Raw genomic sequence first — 26310 nt, forward strand, 5'->3', positions numbered from 1 at the left:
ATATGGGTGGGATGAGGGGTGAGAGGGAGATCCAAGAGGGAGGGGATATATGTAAAAATACAGCTGATTCACTTTGTACAGCCAAAATCAATACAATATGGTAAAACAACTATACCCCAATAAAATTTTTAAAAATATTTTCACTATGAAGATATTTTTCTTCTTAAGAGTTTCATCAATGAGTTTTTTACTTCCTTGTTCCTCAGACTATATATCAGGGGATTCAACATGGGAATCACATTGGTATAAAATACTGAGGACACTTTCTCCTGGGTGAGTGAACTGCTGGAAGCTGGTTTGAGATACAGGGACATGAGAGATCCATAAAATACAAGAACAGCTGTCAAGTGGGAGCTGCAGGTGCTGAAGGCTTTGGACCGACCTTCTTTAGAACGGATGTGGAAGATGCTGGAGAGGATAAAAGCATATGACGTGATGATGGTCATGCTGGTGGCTACCATGTTAAATCCTCCAATGACAAAAATCAAAAGCTCATCAATATAAGTGCTGGAACAGGAGAGTTTAATGAGAGGAACAATGTCACAGAAATAATGTTTAATGATGTTTGATTCACAGAAAGTCAACCTTAACATAAAGCCACCATGAATCATAGCATCAGTAAAACCTACTGAGAAGACAGCAGCCACCAGCAGAGAACAGACCCTGGGGGACATGATGACATTGTAGAACAGGGGGCTGCAGATGGCGACATAGCGGTCATAGGCCATTGCTGCCAGCATGTAGCACTCAGAAATGATGAAAATACAGAAGAAAAACAGCTGGGTCATACATCCAGAATAGGATATAGCTTTATCTCTGCGTAAAAACCCTGCCAGCATTTTGGGGGTAATGACAGAAGAATAGCAGAAATCTATAAAAGACAAACTACTAAGGAAATAGTACATGGGCTTGTGGAGTTGAGAACTCAACCTGATTATCGAGATCATGCCGAGGTTTCCCATTGCTGTGACTACATAAATCCCTAAAAAGAGGCAGAAGAGAGGCAGCTGAAGCTCTGGTTGGTCAGTTAATCCTGCAAAAAGAAACTCAGTCACTGTGGATTGATTTCTTACACCCATTCTGCCCTGAGAACTCTGTGGAGATAAGGAGAAGAGTCAAATTAGAGAGGCGGTAAGAGTCAAATTAGACAGGCAGTCCCAGTCCCTCTCCAGTTCTTCACAATCCAGATATTCTCTCTGTGAAAACACTGAACCTCGGTTTTGTTACCCTTTGGCACTAAGCCTGTGCTTCCACTGATGGGTAGAGACCCATCAAAAGTCAGGTCTCAGATAAAACAGAGTAAGTATCCTCTCCCTGTAGATTTTGTGTGCTCAGGAGCTTCAGTTGTGTCTGACTCTCTGCGACCCCATGGACCGTAGCCTCCCATGCTCCTCTGTCCATATGATTTTGCCAATAAGAATACTGGAGTGGGTTGCCATGCTCTCCTCCAGGGGATGTTCCTGACCCAAGGATCAAAACTGCGTCTTCTGCATTGCAGGCGGGTTCTATACCTGCTGAATCACTGCGGAAGCCCCCATGGATTTTAGGAACCATACATAAATTTTCACATCCTCCTTACTGTCTCAAATTCTTTTAGCAAAGTATAGAACCCTTAACTTGAGCATTAAAAATAAGTCTAATGCTAAAGAACTTTGGAGAGTTTTTCTAAAGCAAATCAGTTGAGAAGGCACATAAAGAAGAACTATGTGCTTAGAAAATACTTCTGCTAATAACATAGTTGCCTAGGGCTGAAACTCCCTCCAGGATTCCTTATAGAGAAGGTACTTATTGTTAAAATTAATTATAATGTCCACATCAAGGTTTTCAAGGATGCTTAAGAGTATTAATTCCAGGATGTACATGAAATAAGTATGTTAGGATCATACTGGTTTCAGACATGCAGAATTACATAAAGTTAAACACGTTTTGCAACTAAGACTATTTCAGATTCTCCTGGATAGCTCTACAACAAACAATTTTTTCCAAACTAAATTGATGATAGAACCCCTTTCCACTTTATTTTTTCCCCTTTCCACTTTAAAACAATCATATTGTAGCTCCAGTGTGGATCAGAACATGTTTCAGGAAACTGTATTTTCATTTCTGCTATTCTATGGTAATCTAATCACAAGCTGATTTCCAGGTAGAAAGCATATTCTTCTAATACTTCAGTAAAGCTCGATGATGGTGGAATGGCGGCACTCCCACAAATGTTTCTGCCTTGTGAACCTCTGTCAATCCTCTGAGCTAAGCCTACCTGTATCACCAAGGTTACTGAACAAGACAACACACCACTGCTAGTGCTGCCATTTGGGGATTTCAGTTTGCTTCCTGTCTTTCACTCACACTTCCCCCAGAAGGAGGCAAAGAGGGCACTCGAATTGGAGATGCCTGTCCTGGGGTCAACAAAGTCCTTATCTCTGAAAAATCAGGCCAGTTTCCTTTTGGTGTTGGGCTGCTCACAGTCTGCAGTCTTCTATCCACCTAGAGGTTATACCCGGCAATGCTCAGACATCTGGTCTATCATCTTCTCAACCTGCCAGGCACAGATCTACTTTTCTCCCTGGCTGTTAAAGAAACTCTTGTGTCCCTTACCTCCATCCATTCCTGCTGTATTAGGACAGAGCACACTTCCTTTGGTCACATGCATCCCCAAATCTGTTTAAAACAAAGGAGCTTCCTAACACTGAACAGCTGTCCTTTGAGCAAGGTGGCCAGATTTTATAGAACACGTGACTTTTGCATCTGCTCTTCTTTTCCTGTCCTGAGGGATGGAGACAGGTGAACCGTGTGCAGAAGAGAGATTGTCCAGTTGCCCTGAGTCTGTTGCTAAAACAGACCTGTGAGTCCTCCTTTCCCTTCAATTCTTGCCAACTAACACACAGGTGTAGTTTAACAGAAATAGAAAAGGAATGTTCAAGAAGACCCAGTGCTCAGCTTTTTGCCTATAAGGTCTTTTCAAGCATGCCTTCAGAATGCCCTGAGTGTCACAAACTCACTAACCTCTCTCCTCATGTGTCTAATTCTCCCACATGCCCTCTGATTTTTACTGGGCTCTTGATCACAGTGAAATGCCTGCCATTCTGCCCATGTTCCTTGCTCTGTTCCAGGGCTCTGCACCTGTCTTCCCTCTACTCAAGCCAGTTCACTTCTCTGTCCTGTCTTTGCTCTTTCCAAACATTTCTGTGCCGTGGGTTCTTATTACTCAACATGGAACATCACTAATACCACTGGGGATCTGTTGCATGGTCTCAGGTCCTAAGCCATACCAACTGACTCAGGATCTGCATTTTAGCAAGATCCCCATGTGATGTGTGAGCACATTAAAATTGGAGAGGTGCTGTTCTAGGTTCCTGTCTCCTAGAGCTGGAACCATTTCGCTTTGTTCATATTTCTCCTCTGAACCTCTCTCTGCTTCTTTTCTGTGCCAGAAAGCATTATAGGATCATTTAAAGTACATTCTTGAAAACATCCTCTCAAGAAGGGCCTTTTGGATGGAGGATAGAGCTGCACCATTTTACATTTCAGTGTTTTTTCACCTTTACATGGTCTCAGAGATTCCATGGCAGTGTAATAAGCATTCCAATGGCTTATTGCAACACATAGAATTGGGGTGTTTTGTTTGTAGGAAGAATTTTTATACAGATTACATCTTAATCTACATAAAAATGAATAATGCTAACCAGCATTGACTTTATTTGACCATTACTACTCATGTGAAGAGTTGACTTATTGGAAAAGACTCTGATGCTGGGAGGGATTGGGGAGAGGAGGAGAAGGGGACGACCAAGGATGAGATGGCTGGATGGCATCACTGACTTGATGGACGTGAGTCTGAGTGAACTCCGGGAGTTGGTGATGGACAGGGAGGCCTGGCGTGCTGCGATTCATGGGGTCGCAAAGAGTTGGACACGACTGAGCGGCTGAACTGAACTGAAGCAGTAAATTCTACTAGGCCTGGGTTAAAGTTTTTTATGTTGTATGTTTGACCCCCCTTGAAATGATCTACACGACTCAGCTGATTCAGGTCTTATGTAAATTTTGGATTCAAAGCAATTTAGCAATTTTTTTTTTCAGTTTAGCAAATCAAAAGGTAAGTTTATAAACATTTCCATGTACCATACTGTGCTATTAAAACTATGGCAATTGATAGTATTTTTTCAAAGGTAAAGTCTAGATCAGCATTACTCGATAGAAAGATAATGCAGTCACAAGGATTACTTCTTAATATAATGTCCTAGAAGCCCCCCACTTTTTTTACAAAGCAAAAGCAAATAGCTAAAGTCAATTTACTACTATATTTAATATATACAAAAAATTACATTTAATGCAATGATATAAAAATTCTTATGAGGTATTTAATATTTTTTGTATAAATCTTTGAAATTTATAATGTGGCCCAGCTGCTAAGGAATCTACCTACAATGCAGCAGACCTGGGTTTGATTTCTAAGTTGGCAAGATCCCTTGGAGATGGGAATGGCAACTTACTCCAGCGTTCTTGCCTAGACAGAGGAGCCTGGTAGGCTCTAGTCCATGGGGTCAAAAGGTCCATGAGTGACTAACACTGATTGACTTAACAATACACCTCAAATTGCACTACATTTCAAATGCTCAGTGGCCACATGCAGCTAGTGGCCATAGCATTGAACAGCTCAGGTCTAGAATATAATTTAAAAAAATTGGATTTGATTTTAAAAAATTGCCTCCCTTTAAAGAAGGAAACCATTAACACAGAGTGGCAGAAAGAACACTGAATCATGAGTCAAATATATTTTGTTTCAATACTACCTCTAACACCGTGTAACGTTAGACTCAGCAGAGAATCTCTGAGTTTCATGTTTTAATCTATAAAAAATAATAAATACTTCTAAAGATGGCCATGCAAATTAAATAAGACATTTTTTGCATTGTCCATTGTGTGTAAAAATATTTCTAGTATTGTAAATCCTATTTTAGAGGCTGATGACTTCAGAGGTTAATTCACACTAGACCCTAGGCTAGTCAGATAAGGAGTCTGAGTCTGAGATAGGTGTCCACAGGCTGTTCTCTTCCTTCCTGTGTCTTGGTGGCCTGAACCTTCAGCTTGTGGGAAAACCAGGAGTTAATTTAAAACCTGTTTATTTTAATACCTATACAACATGAGCACTATAATTGTGAAACTCACCTTCCTCCTTGTTCTCATCACTTTAAGAATAAAAATGAATCAGTTGTATCTTTTCATCTTGGCATGAAGAAGAAGCAGGTTTAAGTGAATGTGACTTCTGTTCTCAGTTCAATTATTTTATGCCTAGAGATATAAAAAGCAAGCATCTCCCAAGGGATTCTTGTCTCTGGGGTTTAGTGGCTGGTATATTTGTAAGAATATATACTATCATATTCTTTTTACATAAGGAAACCTAGCCGTGTAATATCACATTTCCAGTTCATTGTAATTAGTGTAGCCCCAAATCAGAAATATATTTAGGGCACATAATGAAGAAATAGAATGTATGAGGAAAAGAATGTAATACTCTCATAAGAAGTATTTTAAACTGTAGTGATAGATTTCCAGTCATATTTTTTAAAGACATGGATAAAATTTTAATTTCTTTTTTTAAAAATTATTTTTAAAATTTATTTTAATTGGAGGCTAATTATACAATATTGTATTGTTGCCATACAGCAACATGAAACCGCCACAGGTATACACGTGTTCCCCATCCTGAACACCCCTCCCTCCTCCCTCCCCGTACCATCCCTCTGGGTCGTCCCAGTGCACCAGCCCTGAGCATCCTGTATCATGCGTTGAACCTGGACTGGTGATACATTTCACATATGATAATATACATGTTTCAGTGCCATTCTCCCAAATTTAAAAGGTATAAGAATAATTCAAATATTACATAAATTTATCCCTACTCCAAGATATTTGAAGCTAATTTTTTTTTCTTAAAATTCTTTCAGGGGGGCGGTCCTAAGATGGCAGAGGAATAGGATGGGGAGACCACTTTCTCCCTCACAAATTCATCAAAAGAACATTTCAACGCTGAGTAAATTCCACAAAACAACTTCTGAATGCTGGCAGAGGACATCAGGCACCCAGAAAAGCAGATCATTGTCTTCAAAAACAGGTAGGAAAAAATATAAAAGACAAAAAAAGAGACAAAGGAGGTAGGGAGGGAGCTCCGCCTCAGGAAGGGAGTCTTAAGAAGAGAGAAGTTTCCAAACACCAGGAAACACTCTCGCTGCCGAGTCTGTGGTGAGCCTTGGAAGCACAGAGGGCAACATAACAGGGAGGAAAAATAAATAAATAATTAAAACCAACAGATTACGAGCCCAACAGTAACTCCCCCAGCGGAGAAGCAGTGCAGACACCTGCATCCTCCACTAGCAAGTGGGGGCTGGGCAGGGAGGCACGGGCTGCAGTGCCTTTTAAGAATTGGGCTGGAACGCCCTGAGCATAACCAGAGTGAACTAACTTGGGTTAGCAAACCAGACTGTGGGATAGCTACCATGTGAAAAGCTCTAACATAAGGCACCACCAGGACTGTGCACAGAACAAAGGATAGAACAGAAATAGCCGGCTGCAGACCATTCCCCACTGGTGACAGGCAGCCAGAGCTGTAAGGGCTGGATGGGGGCAATTGCAGCCCAAGAGAGACATTACCTACCAAACTGCAAGCAGGCTTCTTTGCTAACTAAGACTTCTTGGGGTTCTGGACAGTCATCATCTGCCTGAGAAGGGATGCCAATGGTACACCCAGAAAACTGAGCAGCAGGGATGGAAAAGGTGATAAGTCGCAGTGACCGCACTTGCCAAACACCTGAGCTACTCAGACCTGGGAAGGGCACAAAACGCAGGCCCAACCGAATGCCTCTGAGGGCTACCTGAGAGCCAAGCCTGAGCGGCTTAGACCGGGGAGGTGCATGCAGCCTAGGGCGGTCTCAGACAGTTCCCGGCAGAGCAACGTAGAGCCTGAGTGGTGTGCTCCATGAGCAGGGGCAAGCCCAGTGTGGCTGAGACACTGCAAGCACACGCCAGTGTTATTTGTTTGCAGCATTCCTCCCTCCCCACAGTGTGACTGAACAAGTGAGCCTAAAAAAAAAATGTGTCCACCACCGCCCCCCTGTGTCAGGGCAGAAATCAGACACTGAAGAGACCAGCAAACAGAAGAAGCTAAACAGAGGGTATCACCTTGGAAGTGACCCCACACTGCCCACAACACCAGAGAAAGTCCCAGATATATCTTTACTATTTTTACGATCATTCTTTTTTTTTTGTTGTTGATGTTGTTGTGTGATTGCTTTTTCTTCTTTTCTTTTTTTTAACTTAAAATTTTTTTTTAATTTTAGTTTTTTATTTTTTAAATTTTAAAATCTTTAATTCTTACATTCATTCCCAAACATGAACCCCCCTCCCACCTCCCTCCCCATAACATCTTTCTGGGTCATCCCCATGCACCAGCCCCAAGCACGCTGCATCCTGCATCAGACATAGACTGGCGATTCAATTCACATGATAGTATACATGTTAGAATGTCATTCTCCCAAATCATCCCACCCTCTCCCTCTCCCTCTGAGTCCAAAAGTCCGTTATACACATCTGTGTCTCTTTCCCTGTCTTGCATACAGGGTCGTCATTGCCATCTTCCTAAATTCCATATATATGTGTTAGTATACTGTATTGGTGTTTTTCTTTCTGGCTTACTTCACTCTGTATAATCGGCTCCAGTTTCATCCATCTCATCAGAACTGATTCAAATGAATTCTTTTTAATGGCTGAGTAATACTCCATTGTGTATATGTACCACAGCTTTCTTATCCATTCATCTGCTGATGGACATCTAGGTTGTTTCCATGTCCTGGCTATTATAAACAGTGCTGCGATGAACATTGGGGTACATGCGTCTCTTTCAATTCTGGTTTCCTCGGTGTGTATGCCCAGAAGTGGGGTTGCTGGGTCATAAGGTAGTTCTATTTGCAATTTTTTAAGGAATCTCCACACTGTTCTCCATAGTGGCTGTACTAGTTTGCATTCCCACCAACAGTGTAGTTTTTTTAAAGTCCTCTATTTCTCCTTTAATTTTTATTTTTATAACCTACTATTACTTTTCAAAAAAAAAGACCCTATTTTTAAAGCAAACGCTGTATATATATTTTTGTGGTTGTTTTTTTTTAAATAATTCTTGTGGTTTTTTTTCTTCTTCTTTCCTTTAACATTGTATTTTTTGAAAATCCAACCTCTACTCTAGATTTTTAATCTTTGCTTTTTGGTAGTTGTCAATTTTGTACATTTAAAAACCCAATCTTCAGTACCCAATTTTACCTGAGAGCGAGATTACTGGCTTGACCACTCTCTCCTCCTTTGGACTCTCCTTTTTCTCCACCAGGTGGCCTCTGTCTCTTCCCTCCCCCTTCTCTTCTCTACCTAACTCTGTTAATCTCTGTGTGTTCCAGATGGTGGAGAACACTTAGGGAACTGGTTACTGGCTGGATCTGTCTCTCTGCTTTTCATTTCCCTCTTTTATCCTCCTGGCCACCTCTGTCTACTTCCTCCCTCTCCTCTTCCCTGTATAACTCCGTGAACATCTCTGAGCGGTCTAGACTGTGGAGCACACATAAGGCAGTGACTACTAGCTAGCTTGCTCTCTCCTCTTTTGATCCCACCTCATCTCATTCCAGTCACCTCTAACTACCCCCTCCCTCTTCTCTTCTCCATGTAACTCAGTGAACCGCTTTGGGTGTCCCTCAATGTGGAGAAACTTTTCATCTTTAACCTAGATGTTTTATCATCAGTGCTGTATAGATGGAGAAGTCTTGAGGCTACTGTAAAAATAAAACTGAAAACCAGAAGCAGGAGGCTTAAGTCCAAATCCTGAGAACATCAGAGAACTCCTGAATCCAGGAAACATTAATCGATAGGAGCTCATCAAACACCTCCATACCTACACTGAAACCAAGCACCACCCAAGGGCCAACAAGTTCCAGAGCAAGACATACCACGCAAATTCTCCAGCAACACAGGAACACACCCCTGAGCTTCAATATACAGGCAGCTCAAAGTTACTCCAAAACCATTGACATCTCATAACTCATTACTGGACACTTCATTGCACTCCAGAGAGAAGAAATCCAGCTCTACCCACCAGAACACTGACACAAGCTTCGTTAACCAAGAAACCTTGACAAGCCACTGATACAACCCTACCCACAGTGAGGAAACTCCATAATAAAGAGAACTCCACAAATTCCCAGAATACAGAAAGGCCACCCCAAACGCAGCAATATACCAAGATGAAGAGACAGAGGAATACCCAGAAGGTAAAGGAACAGGAGAAATGCCCACCAAACCAAACAAAAGAGGAAGAGATAGGGAATCTACCTGAGAAGGAATTCCAAATATTGATAGTGAAAATGATCCAAAATCTTGAAATCAAAATGGAATCACAGATAAATAGCCTAGAGACAATGATTGAGAAGATGCAAGAAATGTTTAACAAGGACCCAGAAGAAATAAAAAGGGTCAATATATAATGAATAATGCAATAAATGAGATAAAAAACACTCTGGAGGCAACAAATAGTAGAATAACGGAGGCAGAAGATAGGCTTAGTGAAATAGAAGATAGAATGGTAGAAATAAATGAATCAGAGAGGAAAAAAGAAAAACGAATTAAAAGAAATGAGGACAATCTCAGACTTCCAGGACAATATGAAATGCTCCAACATTCAAATTATAGGAGTCCCAGAAGAAGAAGACAAAAAGAAAGACCATGAGAAAATCCTTGAGGAGATAATAGTTGAAAACTTCCCTAAAATGGGGAAGGAAATAATCACCCAAGTCCAAGAGACCCAGAGAGCTCCAAATAGGATAAACCCAAAGCGAAACACCCCAAGACACATATTAATCAAATTAACAAAGATCAAACACAAAGAATAAATATTAAAAGCAGCAAGGGAAAAACAACAAGTAACACACGAGGGGATTCCCCTAAGGATAACAGCTGATCTTTCAATAGAAACTCTTCAGACCAGGAGGGAATGGCAAGACATACTTAAAGTGATGAAAGACAATAACCTACAGCCCAGATTACTGTACCCAGCAAGGATCTCATTCAAATATGCAGGAGAAATCAAAAGCTTTACAGACAAGCAAAAGCTGAGAGAATTCAGCACCACCAAACCAGCTCTCCAACAAATGCTAAAGGGTACTCTCTAGACAGGAAACAGAAAAAGGGTGTATAAACCCGAACCCAAAACAATAAAGTAACTGGCAATGGGATCATACTTATCAATAATTACCTTAAATGTAAATGGCTTGAATGCCCCAACTAAAAGGCAAAGACGGCTGAATGGATACAAAAACAAGATCTCTATATATGCTGCCTACAAGAGACCCACCTCAAAACAAGGGGCACATACAGACTGAAAGTGAAGGGCTGGAAAAAGGTATTCCACGCAAATAGAGACCAAAAGAAAGCAGGAGTGGCAATACTCATATCCGATAAAATAGACTTTAAAACAAAGGCTGTGAAAAGAGACAAAGAAGGCCACTACATAATGATCAAAGGATCAATCCAAGAAGAAGATATAACAATTATAAATATATATGCACCCAACATAGGAGCACCGCAATATGTAAGACAAATGCTAACAAGTATGAAAGGGGAAATTAACAATAACAATAATAGTGGGAGACTTTAATACCCCACTCACACCTATGGACAGATCAACTAAACAGAAAATTAACAAAGAAATGCAAGCTATAAATGATACAATAGACCAGTTAGACCTAATTTGATATCTATAGGACATTTCACCCCAAAACAATGAATTTCACCTTTTTCTCAAGTGCTCACAGAACCTTCTCCAGAATAGATCACATCCTGGGCCATAAATCTAACCTTGATAAATTCAAAAAAATGGAAATCTTTCCAAGCATCTTTTCTGACCATAATGCATTAAGATTAGATCTCAATTACAGGAGAAAAACTATTAAAAATTCCAACATATGGAGGCTGAAAAACACACTTCTGAATAACCAACAAATCACAGAAGACATCAAAAAAGAAATGAAAATATGCATAGAAATGAATGAAAATGAAAACACAACAACCCAAAACCTGTGGGACACTATAAAAGCAGTGCTAAGAGGAAAGTTCATAGCACTACAGGCATACCTCAAGAAACAAGAAAAAAGTCAAATAAATAACCTAACTCTACACCTAAAGCAACTAGAAAAGGAAGAAATGGAGAACCCCAGAGTTAGCAGAATGAAATAAATCTTAAAAATTAGGGCAGAAATAAATGCAAAAGAAACAACAGAGACCATAGCAAAAATCAACAAAGCCAAAAGCTGGTTCTTTGAAAGGATAAATAAAATTGACAAACCGTTAGCCAGACTCATCAAGAAGCAAAGAGAAAAATCAAATCAATAAAATTAGAAATGAAAATGGAGAGATCACAACAGACAACACAGAAATACAAAGGATCATAAGAGACTACTATCAGCAGTTGTTTGCCAATAAAATGGACAACGTGGAAGAAATGCACAAATTCTTAGAAAAGTACAACTTTCCAAAACTGAACCAGGAAGAAATAGAAAATCTTAACAGACCCATCACAAGCACGGAAATTGAAACTGTAATCAGAAATCTTCCAGCAAACAAAAATCCAGGCCCAGACGGCTTCACAGCTGAATTCTACCTAAAATTCTGAGAAGACCTAACACCTATCCTACTGAAACTCTTCCAGAAAATTGCAGAGGAAGGCAAACTTCCAAACTCATTCTATGAGGCCACCATCACCCTAATACCAAAACCTGACAAAGATGCCACAAAAAAAGAAAACTACAGGCCAATATCACTGATGAACATAGATGCAAAACTCCTCAACAAAATTCTAGCAATCAGAATCCAACAACACATTAAAAAGATCATACACCATGACCAAGTGGGCTTTATCCCAGGGATGCAAGGATTCTTCAATATCTGCAAATCAATCAATGTAATTCACCACATTAACAAATTGAAAAATAAAAGCCATATGATTATCTCAATAGATGCAGAGAAGGCCTTTGACAAAATTCAACATCCATTTATGATAAAAACTCTCCAGAAAGCAGGAATAGAAGGAACATACCTCAACATAATAAAAGCTATATATGACAAACCCACAGCAAACGTTATCCTCAATGGTGAAAAATTGAAAGCATTTCCCCTAAAGTCAGGAACAAGACAAGGGTGCCCACTTTCACTGCTGCTATTCAACATAGTTTTGGAAGTTTTGGCCACAGCAATCAGAGCAGAAAAAGAAATAAAAGGAATCCAAATTGGAAAAGAAGAAGTAAAACTCTCACTGTTTGCAGATGACATGATCCTCTACATAGAAAACCCTAAAGACTCCACCAGAAAATTACTAGAGCTAATCAATGAATATAGTAAAGTTGCAGGATATAAAATTAACATACAGAAATCCCTTGCATTCCTATACACGAATAATGATAAAGTAGAAAAAGAAATTAAGGAAACAATTCTATTCACCATTGCAACGAAAAGAATAAAATACTTAAGAATATATCTACCTAAAGAAACTAAAGACCTATATGTAGAAAACTATAAAACACTGATGAAAGAAATCAAAGAGGACACTAATAGATGGAGAAATATACCATGTTCATGGATCAGAAGAATCAATATAGTGAAAATGAGCATACTACCCAAAGCAATCTACAGATTCAGTGCAATCCCTATCAAGCTACCAGCGGTATTTTTCACAGAGGTAGAACAAATAATTTCACAATTTGTATGGAAATACAAAAAGCCTCGAATAGCCAAAGCAATCTTGAGAAAGAAGAATGGAACTGGAGGAATCAACCTGCCTGACTTCAGGCTCTACTACAAAGCCACAGTCATCAATACAGTATGGAACTGGCCCAAAGACAGAAATATAGATCAATGGAACAAAATAGAAAGCCCAGAGATAAATCCACGCACCTATGGACACCTCATCTTTGACAAAGGAGGCAAGAATATACAACGGAGTAAAGACAATCTCTTTAACATGTGGTGCTGGGAAAACTGGTCAACCACTTGTAAAAGAATGAAATTAGATCACTTTCTAACACCACACACAAAAATAAACTCAAAATGGATTAAAGATCTAAATGTAAGACCAGAAACTATAAAACTCCTAGAGGAAAACATAGGCAAAACACTCTCCGACATAAATCCCAGCAGGATCCTCTATGATCCACCTTCCAGAATACTGGAAATAAAAGCAAAAATAAACTAATGGGATCTAATTAAAATTAAAAGCTTCTGCACAACAAAGGAAAATATAAGCAAGGTGAAAAGACAGCCTTCTGAATGGGAGAAAATAATAGCAAATGAAGCAACTGACAAACAACTAATCTCAAAAATATACAAGCAACTTATGCAGCTCAATTCCAAAAAAATAACCCAATCAAAAAATGGGCTAAAGAACTAAACAGACATTTCTCCAAAGAAGACATGCGGATGGCTAACAAACACATGAAAAGATGCTCAATGTCACTCATTATCAGAGAAATGCAAATCAAAACCACAATGAGGTACCATTTCACACCAATCAGAATGGCTGCAGTCCAAAAGTTGCAAGCAATAAATGCTGGAGAGGGTGTGGAGAAAAGGGAACCCTCTTGCACTGTTGGTGGGAATGCAAACTAGTACAGCTATTATGGAGAACAGTGTGGAGATTCCTTAAAAAGTTGCAAATAGAACTGCCTTATGACCCAGCAATCCCACTTCTGGGCATACACACCAAGGAAACCAGAATGAAAGAGACACTTGTATCCCAATGTTCATCGCAGCACTGTTTATAATAGCCAGGACATGGAAACAACCTAGATGTCCATCAGCAGATGAATGATAAAGGAAGCTGTGATACATATACACAATGGAGTATTACTCAACCATTAAAAAGGATCCATTTGAATCAGTTCTAATGAGGTGGATGAAACTGGAGCCGATTATACAGAGTGAAGTAAGCCAGAAAGAAAAACACCAATACAGTATACTAACACATATATATGGAATTTAGAAAGATGGTAATGATAACCCTGTATGAGAGACAGCAAAAGAGACAGAGATGTATAGAACGGACTTTTGGACTCAGAGGGAGAGGGAGAGGGTGGGATGATTTGGGAGAATGGCATTGAAACATGTAGACTATCATGTAAGAAATGAATCGCCTGTCTATGTTTAATACTGGATACAGGATGCTTGGGGCTGGTGCATGCGAATGACCCAGAGAGATGATATGGGGTGGGTGGTGGGAGGGGGGAACAGGATTGGGAACTCATGTAACCAGTACAGTATTGTAAAGTAAAATAAAGTAAAAATAAAAATTAAAAAAATAAATAAAAAATAAAAAATAAGATAAAAAATAAAACTCTTTCATTGAAATATAATGTATTTACAGTGTTGTATTAGGTTCAAGTGTACTGTAGTATTTAGTTATTATATGTGTATACAAATATATTCTTTTTCAGATTCTTTTCAATTATAAGTTATTTCATAATATTGAATATAGTTCCCTGTGCTATATAGTAGTTCCTTGTTGTTTATATGTCGTAGGCTGTGAAGTGAAGTCGCTCAGTCATGTCCGACTCTTTGCTACCCCGTTGACTGTAGCCTATCACGCTCCTCCATCCATGGGATATCCCAGGCAAAAATACTGGAGTGGGTTGCCATTTCCTTCTCCAGAGGATCTTCCCAACCCAGGGATCAAATCTGGGTCTCCTGCATTGTGGGCAGACGCTTTACAATCTGAGCCGCCAGGGAAGTCATATGTAGTAGTAGGTATCTGTTAATCTCAAACTTTTAATTTTTCCCTCCCTCTCCTTTGGTAACCATAAGCTGTTTTCTATGTCTATTTTGTAAATAAGTTCACATGTATCATATTTTTTAGATTCAAGATATGTCATATTATATGATACTTATCTTTCTGTATCTGACTTATTTCACTTTGAATTATAATCTCTGGGTCCATTCATGTTGCTGCAAATGGCATTATTTCATTTTTTATGGCTGAGTAATATTCCGTCATATTTGTGTACCACTACTTCTTTCTCCATTCATCTGTCAATGGACATTTAGGTTACTTCCATGTCTTGGATACTGCAAATAGTGCCACTATAAATATTGAGTTGCATGTATCTTTTTGAAGTATGATCTCTGAATATATGTCCAGGAGTGGGACTGCTGGGTCATATTGTAACTCTATTTTTAGTGATTTTAGGGAACCTTCATACTGTTCTCCATAATTTACATTCCCACCAACAGTGTAAAAGGTAGAATTTCTATTCTTAATAAATAGTTCACAAATAAGAAACAAAACTGCAAAAATGATAGTGCATGGAACATCTGGGAAAAGAATAAAGAAACACCACTATCAATATGAATGTCATGGAAGAATTTTTAAGGCAAAAAATAATTACCTTCAATAATTTTAAAAGTGCATGTTAAAATCAGACTTCTAGAATACTCAATTTCATTTCAAAATGAAAATGATGTAAAGATTGATAATTATTGTTGGCAAAGATATGGTGAGATTGAACATCTCACATACATCAATTGGAATAAATTTTCTTAAAATAAATAAATAAATATAAATGATAAATATATAATATATATATAACAAACATTCAGCAAAATTTTCATATCTGAGAGTATGCATACATATATCAATTGGAATAAATTTTTTGAAAATAAACATATAACAAGCTTTCAGTAAAATTTTCATATCTGAGAGTTCTAAAACATCTACAAATTTGAGGATTTTATGCACTATATATTTTGGCTTATTGATATGCATAAAATATTGTCCAATACACAGATGACCTTAAAAATCTTTAACAAGGACAATGATACAAAAGCAATTGGTTGGGAACAATAAAGTCAGATTGAGGAGCAGCAGGTTTGTGGTAGTTGGCTGAACTCTTACTTTCTCAGTGAACACTCACATTGATTTATTTTATGCATTTAAATCTTTGACCTGTATGGTAATTGAGAAACATTATAAAATAGGATAGGAGAAAGATAGGAAAACAGATAACTGGAGACAAATAATTGCAAATTTAATTTTTGAATTATGGTGCCATGATATGGTGATGCGGAAAAATCTTTAAAGCCAGAGGGAAAGCAGTTCATTTATCCTACAGGGATGGTTTACTCAAGCCATTGCCCTTCCATGCTCTGGTTCTTGGTGTGGTCTCCAGTGACATTTGACTTTGGAGAGCACTGGGCAGGTTTGCCTGCGCCATACCTGAAATTTGCCTCCTGTTCTGCCAATAATCCCTCTGCACTAAAATTAGCCAAGTTCCATTCCCCAAAGGCCTCTCAAGGGCTCAGCAGAATCTTTACACTCAAACATTTTGACCCATATTTATAAATCTATATTTGCTATTGGCATATCTTAAATGGGAAGCTGTAGGTAAGTGAACCACTGCTATTTCATGTGTTCTTTCGCTTTTTCTCATCCATTTGGAGATGTAGATCCTGAAATTTCCATTGAAAGGATATGATGTAGAGCATGGTCTAGTCTGTGCTACTAACTAACCTTGAGAATTTAGCAAGTCATTTTTCTTCTCTGAGCCTCAACTCTGCTGGAGTGACTTTGCATTAAAGTCTAAGACCATTTTTCATTCTGCGGTCTCTCTACTTTTAGGATGAGAAATAAGATTTAAAATTAGACTATTTCCTTTTTTTTGTAGGTTTTATTATTTTTTAGTTGGAATATAATTGCTTTACAATGTTGTATTAGTTTCTACTGTACAACAAAGTGAATCAGCTATATGAATATATATATATATATATATATATATATATATATATATATATCAGCTATATATTCCCTCCTTCTTGGAGGTTCACTTAAATGGAGTGAGTAGACAAAAGGTTTAAGTATCTATAATTCCACTGACCAAGGAGAGTTCACAGATTTTAAATGTTTACTTAAATAGGGTGTTCAAATGGCATAGCTAAGCAGTACTAATGCCTTTTTGATTTCCTTACTCCCCTGCTTGTAAACTCTATCTAAAACAGGAACTTCTTAACCTGACATTTACCTAAAGCTGAAGTTATGAGCTGAGTCCTCTGTCTACTTTTCCTATGTTATCTCTCGCTGCTATTTCTATTTCAAGAAAGACATTCTGACTCTATCCAGACATTCCCTCTACTGTCACATCTCTGTGACATTCTTTTTCTTTTTTTGTGGTTTTCCATTTACCGTCTTTATATTTGACAACATATAAATCTTTAGACTAGATTTTTGTTTTAAAAATATTTATCTATTTTGGCTGCACCGGGTCTTAGTTGCAGCATGGGAACCCTTAGTTGTGGCAAGCGGGATCTACTTCCCTGATCAGGGGTCCCCTGCATTGGATGCAAGGAGTCTCAGCTGCTGGACCACAGGGGAAGTCCTAGAGTAGATTTTCCAAAATTATTTCTCTAATTAGCTTCTTACAAAAATATAAAAAAGCTAAACAAAAACAGTTACACAGTCATTATACAAAATGTATTCTATAAGAATATGGAATGCTTCACGAATTTGCATGTCATCCTTGCACAGGGGCTATGCAAATCTTCTCTGTATCATTGCAATTTTAATATATGTGCTGCCAAAGCAAGCACTCTGTATTTTCTTAATGTTTCTTCCCACAGAAATGCATCATTTCTCTCCCTCCCTGTTTCTGAGCTAAGAATACTTTCTAAATTTCCAGATACAGCTACTATTTATTTACATTCAATATATTGTTATCTAGTGTTCTAGGCATTAGGCTTAAAGCTTTCTATACACTGTCTAATTTAATGCTTAAATCAACCCTACAGGGGAAGCGTTGCTGTCCTTTTTTGCAGTATTGAAAACTGCGATGTAGGCACCATTGCCCACACCATACAGACTAGGTTCAGAATAATTCAGATTCTTTAACCAGGAGATCACAGTTTATGAGTCCAAAATCCAAGGTCTACTGGTGATGTGGGGAACATGCTTTCCTCTCTTTCCAAGCTGGTTTTTATAGTGTTGGCGAAAGTTATGGCTATTGAGCATCATAGGTATCTGGAAGTAGAGATCCTAAAATGAATGAAATAGCCTTCTCTCCTTGAGGTCTCACAGTTGCTCATTCCTTCAAGGAGAACGTATTTTTTCTCCTCCCAATAGCACTGTATCTATAACATTTTAGAGATATGTATCATATTTTAAGCTTATTTAAAATTTTTATTTTGTTCTTAATTTACGAAATGATTTTATCTTTCCATCTAAAATAAGATACAAGAAAGTAGAGATATTACATATTACTTCTTCACTATTTTTGTAGTTGCTAGTACTCTTTGCTTACATAAAATATTCTGAGAACAAATGATCACTGATTGGAATGAATGGAAAATTCACAAATGTATGCCTAGTGATGGTTTGGTGGTTTAGTCGCTTGGTTGTGTCTGACTCTTGTGACCCCATAGACTGTAGCCTGCCACTCTCCTCTGTCCAGGGGATTTCCCAGGCAAGAAGACTGGAACAGGTGGCCATTTCCTTCTACAGGGGATCTTCCTGACCCAGGAATGGAACCCAGTTTCCCTGCATTGCATGTTTGCCTAGAATTATACCTAAAAATACCTAAAAATGTATGCTGAAGAACAATCCACTATGTCAGTTAAAAATCTAAAATTTACATTTACAGTGCTAGATATAAGATATATTACAGTGAATTTCCCATTTAGAAATGTTTCAGGTATGACAAATGAGAGTAAACTCTTTCCTATCTTAGGCCCATCAGCAACAGAATCTGCTTAAAACCATACAAAGGCTGGGGAAAAAATCATACCTGTATATTAATTTACATATTAGGCTTAAAATATCTCAGTGAGGCAAACTGGGTATATTGTCATCATTTTCATTTTACTGGCAGGAAAATTAAAGTTGAGAAAGGTTAAGTAACTTTCCCAAGATCACATGTACTAGTGCAAAACTAGTTAAGTTAAACTTGAATTGATAAGTGACCATTCTGTTATGGGATGTGAAGAGATGCATTCCAGGTGTCTTGTAAATAGCTAGCTTTCTTAGTATCTTTTAAAATGCTTAAATATATGAAACATCTCTTTTATTTCCAAGGTTTTCACATGTTGAGGCAGCTTTGTATTTTGATAGTGATTTTAAAACTTAAATCAGTATTTGTGATCTTCTCTTGAAACTTTTCATGTGTATAAGAAATTACACTTTAGATAAGTACCCTGAGATTAATATTGATAATCACACTCTGTTCTAGTCACCCTTCTTTTCCTTTCCCCAGGGGACTATCATTTCTCTGGGTTTCCCAGAGACACATGATAGAAAGCTTTTCTTCCATGTGTTTTCTAATCAGATGTGAGAAAAGCAGTAGGTCATTATCTTTATAATGTGCAGGAACAGTATTTTTTTTTAACTTTTAATTTTGTATATACAGTATGTCAATTAACAATGTTGTGATAGTTTCAAGTGAAAAGCAAAGGAGTTCAGCTGGACATATGCATGTATCCAGTCTCCCCCAAACTGCCCTCCCATCCAGGTTGCCACATAACACTGAGCAGAGCTCTGTGTGCTGTACAGTAGGACACTATTGTGTGTACATTTAAACATAGCAGTGTGTACATGTCCATTACAAGCTCCTTAACTCTCCCTTTCCCCATCCTTCCCCTCTAGTACGCTTAAGTTCGTTCTCTTAAGTCTGTGAGTCTGAGGAACAGTGTTTTCTATTTTGTCCCTTGCCCATGATTTAACATCTTTCTAGGATGAAACTCCTAAAGCAGGAAATATATATCCAAGTTAGAGCTAACTCAAAAGGAAACTGAATATTTTTCCAGGAATGTGATGGGAACTTGCACTTTTTTTTTTTTTTTTTTGTCTGGGGATATAAATGAGCAATCTGTCACACCATGGAAACTCTAAATACCTGCCATGGGAATTTATCAGGTGTCTTACATAAATGCCACATATAATTATAAACTATAGAATATTTTGCAGACATTATGGGTACTTTATATCATAGATGTGGGAAGTGAGGTTTAGAGAATTTCTGAAGATTGTTATTGTTTACACAGTTAGTTACTGAAAGAATAAAAACTCACTCCCAGTTTGGCAATATTGCCTCCAGTACCAGTTTTTAATTTTTGAGGACTGATGATTTGTGATCCTCGTGAACTATAAATACCATCAGTGCTATGCTGTGTTTTATGGTCTTGGTGTTTGATTGTACCAGTACATGCTGTTCAAATGCTGGGTGTCCCGTAGAACCACTTACAACCTTCTTCTTGTACTAAGTGACAGGTGAAAACTATTCCCCAGGGAAGCCAGAAGATATTGTCCCAGAGAAACTTGTGGAGCCCACAGTGAATATGCCCGTTTTCCTCCGCAGGCTCACTTGCCAGGCCACACCAAGCAGATGACCGCAGCGAACCATTCCCAGGTGACAGGTTTTGTCCTCCTGGGGCTCTCTCAGGTATGGGAGCTCCGGCTTTTCTTCTTTATCATCTTCTCAGTTGTGTATCTTATGACTGTGACTGGAAATCTCCTGATTGTGGCCGTAGTGACCTCTGACCCACGCCTGCACACAACCATGTACTTTCTCTTAGGCAATCTTTCTTTCCTGGACTTTTGCTACTCATCCATCACAGCACCAAGGATGCTGGCTGACTTGCTCTCGCAGAAGCCTGTCATTTCCTTTGGTGGCTGCCTGACTCAGCTCTTCTTCTTCCACTTCATTGGAGGCATCAAGATCTTCCTGCTGACGGTCATGGCGTATGACCGCTATGTTGCCATTTCCCAGCCCCTGCGCTATATGCTTATCATGAATCGGACAGTGTGTGGGCTCCTCGTGGCGGCCTCCTGGGTGGGGGGCTTCATCCACTCCATTGCACAGGTTGGACTGACTGTCCAGCTGCCATTCTGTGGGCCTGACAACCTGGACAACTTTTACTGTGATGTGCCTCAGCTGATCAAGTTGGCCTGCACAGACACCTTTGTCTTAGAGCTTCTGATGGTGTCTAACAATGGTCTGGTAACCCTGATGTGTTTTCTGGTGCTCCTGGGATCCTACACAGCGCTGCTAGTCATGCTCCGAAGCCGCTCACGGGAGGGCCGTGGCAAAGCCCTGTCCACCTGTGCCTCCCATATTGTCGTGGTCACCTTAATCTTTGTGCCTTGTGTCTATATCTATGCACGGCCATTTCGGACATTCCCCATGGACAAGGTGGTCTCTGTGCTGTACACAATGGTCACTCCCATGCTGAATCCTGCCATCTATACCCTGAGAAACAAAGAAGTGGTCATGGCCACGAAGAAGCTGTGGAGGAGGCAAAAGGACCTTCTGGGTCCCCTGGAGCACTGACCTCCAGATGAGCAGAAGCAGGGAGCTGAGAATCTGAGCTATGCTTCAGTGTAGCAACCTGCCTCAGAAGACCCACAAAGTAGCCAGAGCTACAGGTACGTCTGCTGCTTCTTTACTGCTTTAACTTCAGCTAAGTTCTGCTGATCTGAACTTTTAACAAAGCTAGAAAATGGAATCGAGGACTTCCTTGGTGGTAAAGAATCTGCCTGCCAATGCAGGAGACATGGGTTAGATCCCTGATCTGTGAAGATCGTGCATGCTACGGAGCAACCAAGCCCATGTACCACAATTCCTGAGCCTGTGCTCCAGAGCCTCGGAGCTACAACTACTCAGCACGCATGCCACAACTATGGAAGCCCGAGTGTCGACAAGAGAAGCCACTGCAAACAGAAGCCCATTCTCCGCAACGAGAGAATAACCCCCACTCTCCACAGCTAGTGAAAAGCCTGTGTGGCAACGAAGACCCAGCACAGCCAGAAACAAACAAACAAACAAATAAATAAAAATTAAAAAAAAGAAAGTGGAATTGAGAACTTCTCCCAAGTTTCCCCTAGAGAAAAAGCCTCCAGAGTTATTCAGAAATGATGGTTAGCTCTGATGACACTTTCCCTTACGATGTTGGCCCTGCTGAGAACATTCAAACTGCAGTATGCATGGAGGTGGTGCATCTGTATTTTCTTTTCTGATTTTGCTTCTTGGACACAAAATACATTTGAGGAGCTCAAAATGATTCTAAAATTCCAGCAGACTGGAGGGATCTGTAGGTTAAAATAAATGTCAGAAGTCAAATCATGATTTCAGGAGGCTGATTGAATTTAATGTTGATGAAGAGAAAAGGAATCATCTTGGGCAAAGTTCTTTCTTCCTCACAGTTTCTTAAAGTCATCGTCTTCTCCATCATTAAGTAGTATTTGTTAAGAGCTTACTGCGTGCCAGGCATTACACCAAGTGATTTAGTTTTATTGTTTACTTTCATTCACTCAACATTCTTATGAAGTTGGTACCCTCTGCATTTCCAAAGTGAATCAGTTGCAGGTTAAAGACATAAAATAATTTACTTAAAGCCTCAGAGCTTGTTTCTGAAAATTTTCCATTTAGTTAACTTTTGAGCCCAAGTTCTTGATAATATCTAAGACTCTCAGATATGAGAGCATATGAATGGCAACCACTCTAGTATTCTTGCCTGGAGAATTCCATGGACAGAGGAACCTGGTGGGCTACAGTCCATGGGGTCGCAGAGTTGGACACGACTGAGCAAAAACATCTGAAACCCAGGAAAGAACGCCAAATTAGGATATAAATTGGGAAGAGAGATCATCCTCTGGTTGCTAAGTAAAGAGTGGTATAAAATAATACATAAGCACCCCTACTAGCTCTACTTCAAATTAAGAAGGTGTGGAGAAATTATTATGGCCTTCTTCTTCATCACCTCTGTTTTCCCCCAGTACCCTATCTCCTTGATCCAGGTTCCTGCATTTCTTGTCACCAAGGTAATCAGTTAGCTTCTCATCTATGTCAGAGACCTGTGCATTTTTAAACTCACATCCATATATAAGGATCAATTCAAAAACAAAGCAAAGCAATGCTTGTTTAACTTCTTGAATGTATTTAATCCATCAGTGATACCCTCCATGGAGGTGGGATGAGATGAGGATGACATGTGTCTGTGATCTTAGCAGTAAGTCATTATCCATTGCTTAGTAAGTAAATTAATTAAATTAACTGACAGATTAACTTACTAAGTAAGTTGATTAAATTGTTAGTAAGTAAATTACTCTAAGTATAGTTCCCCTCCACAATAATAGGCAAACAGGGCCTAGATCATGGGTCAGACTTGAAAGGGGAAAGGCAAAGGATTAGAAAAGAGGAAGTTGGGATATTGTAAGAGAAGACGTGACAACTATGTTGTCAAACAAACTATGTTGAGCAAACAAACTGTTTATAGAGCGTGTATTTTAACGAAAAGAGAATTTCAGAATCAGATGTTAAGCCAGAGTCCTCTTTCAATGCTTGTTAACTTAGTAGCAAAATCTAATTATCTTTTTATTATATTCTGAACTTGTAGCAAACTTTAATTATACAAGTTATATGTGCAAATAGATTGTAGCTTCTCAACAATCAATGTAATTTTCCTAAAAGTGTCCTCTAGCCAATAGTAGGGAAAAATAGCTAAAATTTAGGCCAGTTTAGTACACTTAGTTTTATGTATAAAGTCAAATAGTTCTGTAAAAGAAGTGGTCTTATTTTTTTTTTCCAGAAAATAACTCAGTCCTTTAGAATTGTGGCCTCTCCTTCTTTCCAATTTTGTCCCTTTAAAAGAAAATTATTCATGGCTGTGCTTGTTCTTCACTGCTGCTTGGTCTTTTCTCTGCTTGTGGCGGCTGGGGGCTATTCTCTAGTTGCGGTGAGCAGGCTTCCCGTGGCAGTGGCTTCTCTTACTGCAGAGCACGGGCTGCAGGGCATGCAGGCTTTAGCAGCTGCAGTGCTCAGGCTCCAGAGCACAAGCTCAGTAGCTGTGGTGCATGGGTTTAGTTACTCCACCACTGTGGGAGTTTCCCAGGCCAGGGATCCATCCCGTGTCTCTTGCATTGGCAGGTGGATTCTTTACCACTTAGCCACCGGGAAGCCCTTTTGTTTTGTAAAGTGATATCAAAGTGCACAAAGGAGGAGTGCAGTTTACCTGATCCCATGGTGATGAAGTGAGACAGGCCTTGCGTGCACACAGTGTCCTCTGCTACAGAGTGGCTGAACCTGGACTGCTTTCTGGTTTTATGACTGGACACCAGAGTAACTCCACGTCTGAATGTTCTGCTGACCCCGATGCTGAAGTCTGTGACTAACAGGCTGACATTTGGTTTCTCTGTTTGGTCAGGCTGGGTGATGAGTCTCACCTAATCTCTGGTTTGGGTCATAGATCCCATTGAGTCTGTTGCTCTTTTTCCACCCATTCCTAGGCCAAGTTTTTCACCCCACAGAGCTTAATAGTGTGACCCCTGGCCACTGTGAACCCAGGACACATTCACTTGCTGTCAGCTCAGACCCCAACTGAATCCTTCCTCAGCAGAATATGGGCTCTTGGGGTCCATCCATTATCACAAGGAAATTGAGGGTGCTTTAAAAGCTATATTGCCAGCCCATCCTTTGCCTTACTACCCTGGTTCTCTCAGATGACTTTAATGTGACCACATACCAGGTTGGTTTGTGGACAGCCTGTGGGACCAACTCATTCAATGCCCTATACGTGAGCAGGAAGAGGGCTTCTGCCCTCAGCATTCCCTTTAGTCTGTTCTCAGAGGCAATGCAGTGATGGAATACGGAGACACCCCTCCAACCCTCTGCCCCCTCTACCTATGTATTCTTTTGTTTCCTGTCAGTATTTTGCTCTTTCTCTTTCTGACCAAGACCTTCATAGGTGAAACTCTATGTTCTGGTAAGTAATCAGGCCTGGATCCCAGTGTATCAAAGAGACATTAAAGAAGAACAGAAAATCCTTTTCACTCTGCCAAACTCAAGTTTCATGACTATTATCTTGATAAAAAATCAAAAGAATCAAACCTAATAGGTGTCTTCTTTGTTTCTGTGTTTTCTCTGTGTATCTATCTATGAGTCTTGTTGGGAAGCCTTTGGATTAGAAAGATTAATGAAACCATGATTTAAGGAGGGAATCTAAATGCTTCAGCTTATTGTTCATAGACTATTTTCCCTTTGTACTACTGACGGGTTCTTCTTTTTGTAAGTAGAATGGCAGAAGTTCTGGAAGAGTACAGAGATAATATGGGAAGCAAATGACTTACTCAGTGTTAGCATGTTTATCGGCATATGCTAAGAGTTCAGGTAGAATTTACTTGCATTGGCTTCCCTGGTAGTGCCAGTGGTAAGGAACCCGCCTACAAATACAGGAGACATAAATGACCTGGGTTTGATCCCTGGGTTAGGCAGATCCCCTGTAGGAGGGCATGGCACTCCACTCTAATATTCTTCCCTGGCCAGAGGAGATTGGCGGGCTACAGTCCATAGGGATGCAAAGAGTCAAACATGACTGAAGTGATTTAGCACACAATGACTTGCACTTAAATTTAGGAGGCTGAGAAAACTAAAGAGATTTTAATAATAAAAATAGTGTTTTGAAGATACTTGACAGATGTGGTATGTCTATCATTTCTTTCTTTTAGGAGGGGAGTGTTGGGGGATGTATTTTCTAGGGTTAGCTGAAATAATTAGTATAGCACAACTGGTAAAGCAATAAGCAACATGTTGACACCCTCCTCTTACTGTTCCTACAAAAATCCTTAATAACCCTTGCTCCCATAATAGATTGTTATGGCTGAAGTTGCCCAAAGGGTAGTGATAGTATTTGGAACTTAGAACAGTGAGTTGTTCTTGAAACAGACTAAATGTCTATGCCATTCAGCATAGGCAACTTAAGCACCTGCCATGTCTAGAGTGCCTGCTGGTTTTTCAGATGAGTTGCCTGAGACAAGGATAATATTTCTGGTCTTTCCTGTAATATGCAGGAGTCTTCCCACAATGTCTACTTACACATATTTATACATAGTGTCAGGTACTGCATCAATTTGTCTCTCATCTATTTCTATTTATCTATCATGTATTTTTATCTATCAATATTATCACCAAAATATGATGCTAACAATGATACTTGTAATCATAATGTGTTAGTAAAAGTGTGTTTTGAATAGACCTAGATGTAATTGAGGTTCTTTCAGAGTCATACAGAGTCATAGATTGCTAGAGCTGAAAAGATATTAAAAATTATCTAATTTATGGTTCCAGAGATGGGCTTAAGTGCTCCATAAACAATCTAAAACTATATACTAGGTTTTATGTCTGTATAAATTATTTGGAGTGAAGAGGGCATATAGATTTATTTATTTATTTTTTTTTAAATTTTATTTTTACTTTATTTTACTTT

General features: G+C 39.2%; 2 protein-coding genes and 1 non-coding gene across 4 annotated transcripts; 1 reads left to right on the top strand and 2 right to left on the bottom strand.

Moving 5' to 3' along the window:
• Nucleotides 1-143: 143 nt before the first annotated feature.
• Nucleotides 144-7622, bottom strand: OR8D4 (olfactory receptor family 8 subfamily D member 4). 2 transcript variants are annotated; one of them, XM_069565355.1, is made up of 2 exons: nucleotides 7612-7622; nucleotides 144-1068 (listed from the first exon to the last, which is right to left on the bottom strand). In XM_069565355.1, the coding sequence occupies exons 1-2, from the start codon at nucleotides 7620-7622 to the stop codon at nucleotides 144-146; spliced, it is 936 nt and encodes a 311-aa protein (XP_069421456.1). The 2 variants fall into 2 exon arrangements, with proteins under 2 accessions (XP_069421456.1, XP_069421455.1); XM_069565354.1 differs by lacking the exon at nucleotides 7612-7622 and having other exon boundaries at nucleotides 144-1079.
• A 9923-nt stretch (nucleotides 7623-17545) lies between these two features.
• Nucleotides 17546-17652, bottom strand: LOC138427348 (U6 spliceosomal RNA). Its single transcript, XR_011251956.1, has one exon. It is a non-coding gene; the product is annotated as a U6 spliceosomal RNA (small nuclear RNA).
• Nucleotides 17653-20435: 2783 nt separating this feature from the next.
• On the top strand, nucleotides 20436-21380 carry LOC138426783 (olfactory receptor 4D5). Its single transcript, XM_069565633.1, has one exon. The coding sequence runs from the start codon at nucleotides 20436-20438 to the stop codon at nucleotides 21378-21380; it is 945 nt and encodes a 314-aa protein (XP_069421734.1).
• The last annotated feature ends 4930 nt before the right edge of the window (nucleotides 21381-26310 follow it).

The sequence above is a fragment of the Ovis canadensis genome, chromosome 21, assembly GCF_042477335.2.
Source record: "Ovis canadensis isolate MfBH-ARS-UI-01 breed Bighorn chromosome 21, ARS-UI_OviCan_v2, whole genome shotgun sequence".
NCBI classification, from domain to species: Eukaryota; Metazoa; Chordata; class Mammalia; order Artiodactyla; family Bovidae; genus Ovis; species Ovis canadensis.

What these genes read in the sequence shown, in the direction of transcription:
- LOC138426783 (XM_069565633.1), top strand. Translation starts at nt 20,436, where the DNA reads ATGACCGCAGCGAACCATTCCCAGGTGACAGGTTTTGTCCTCCTGGGG.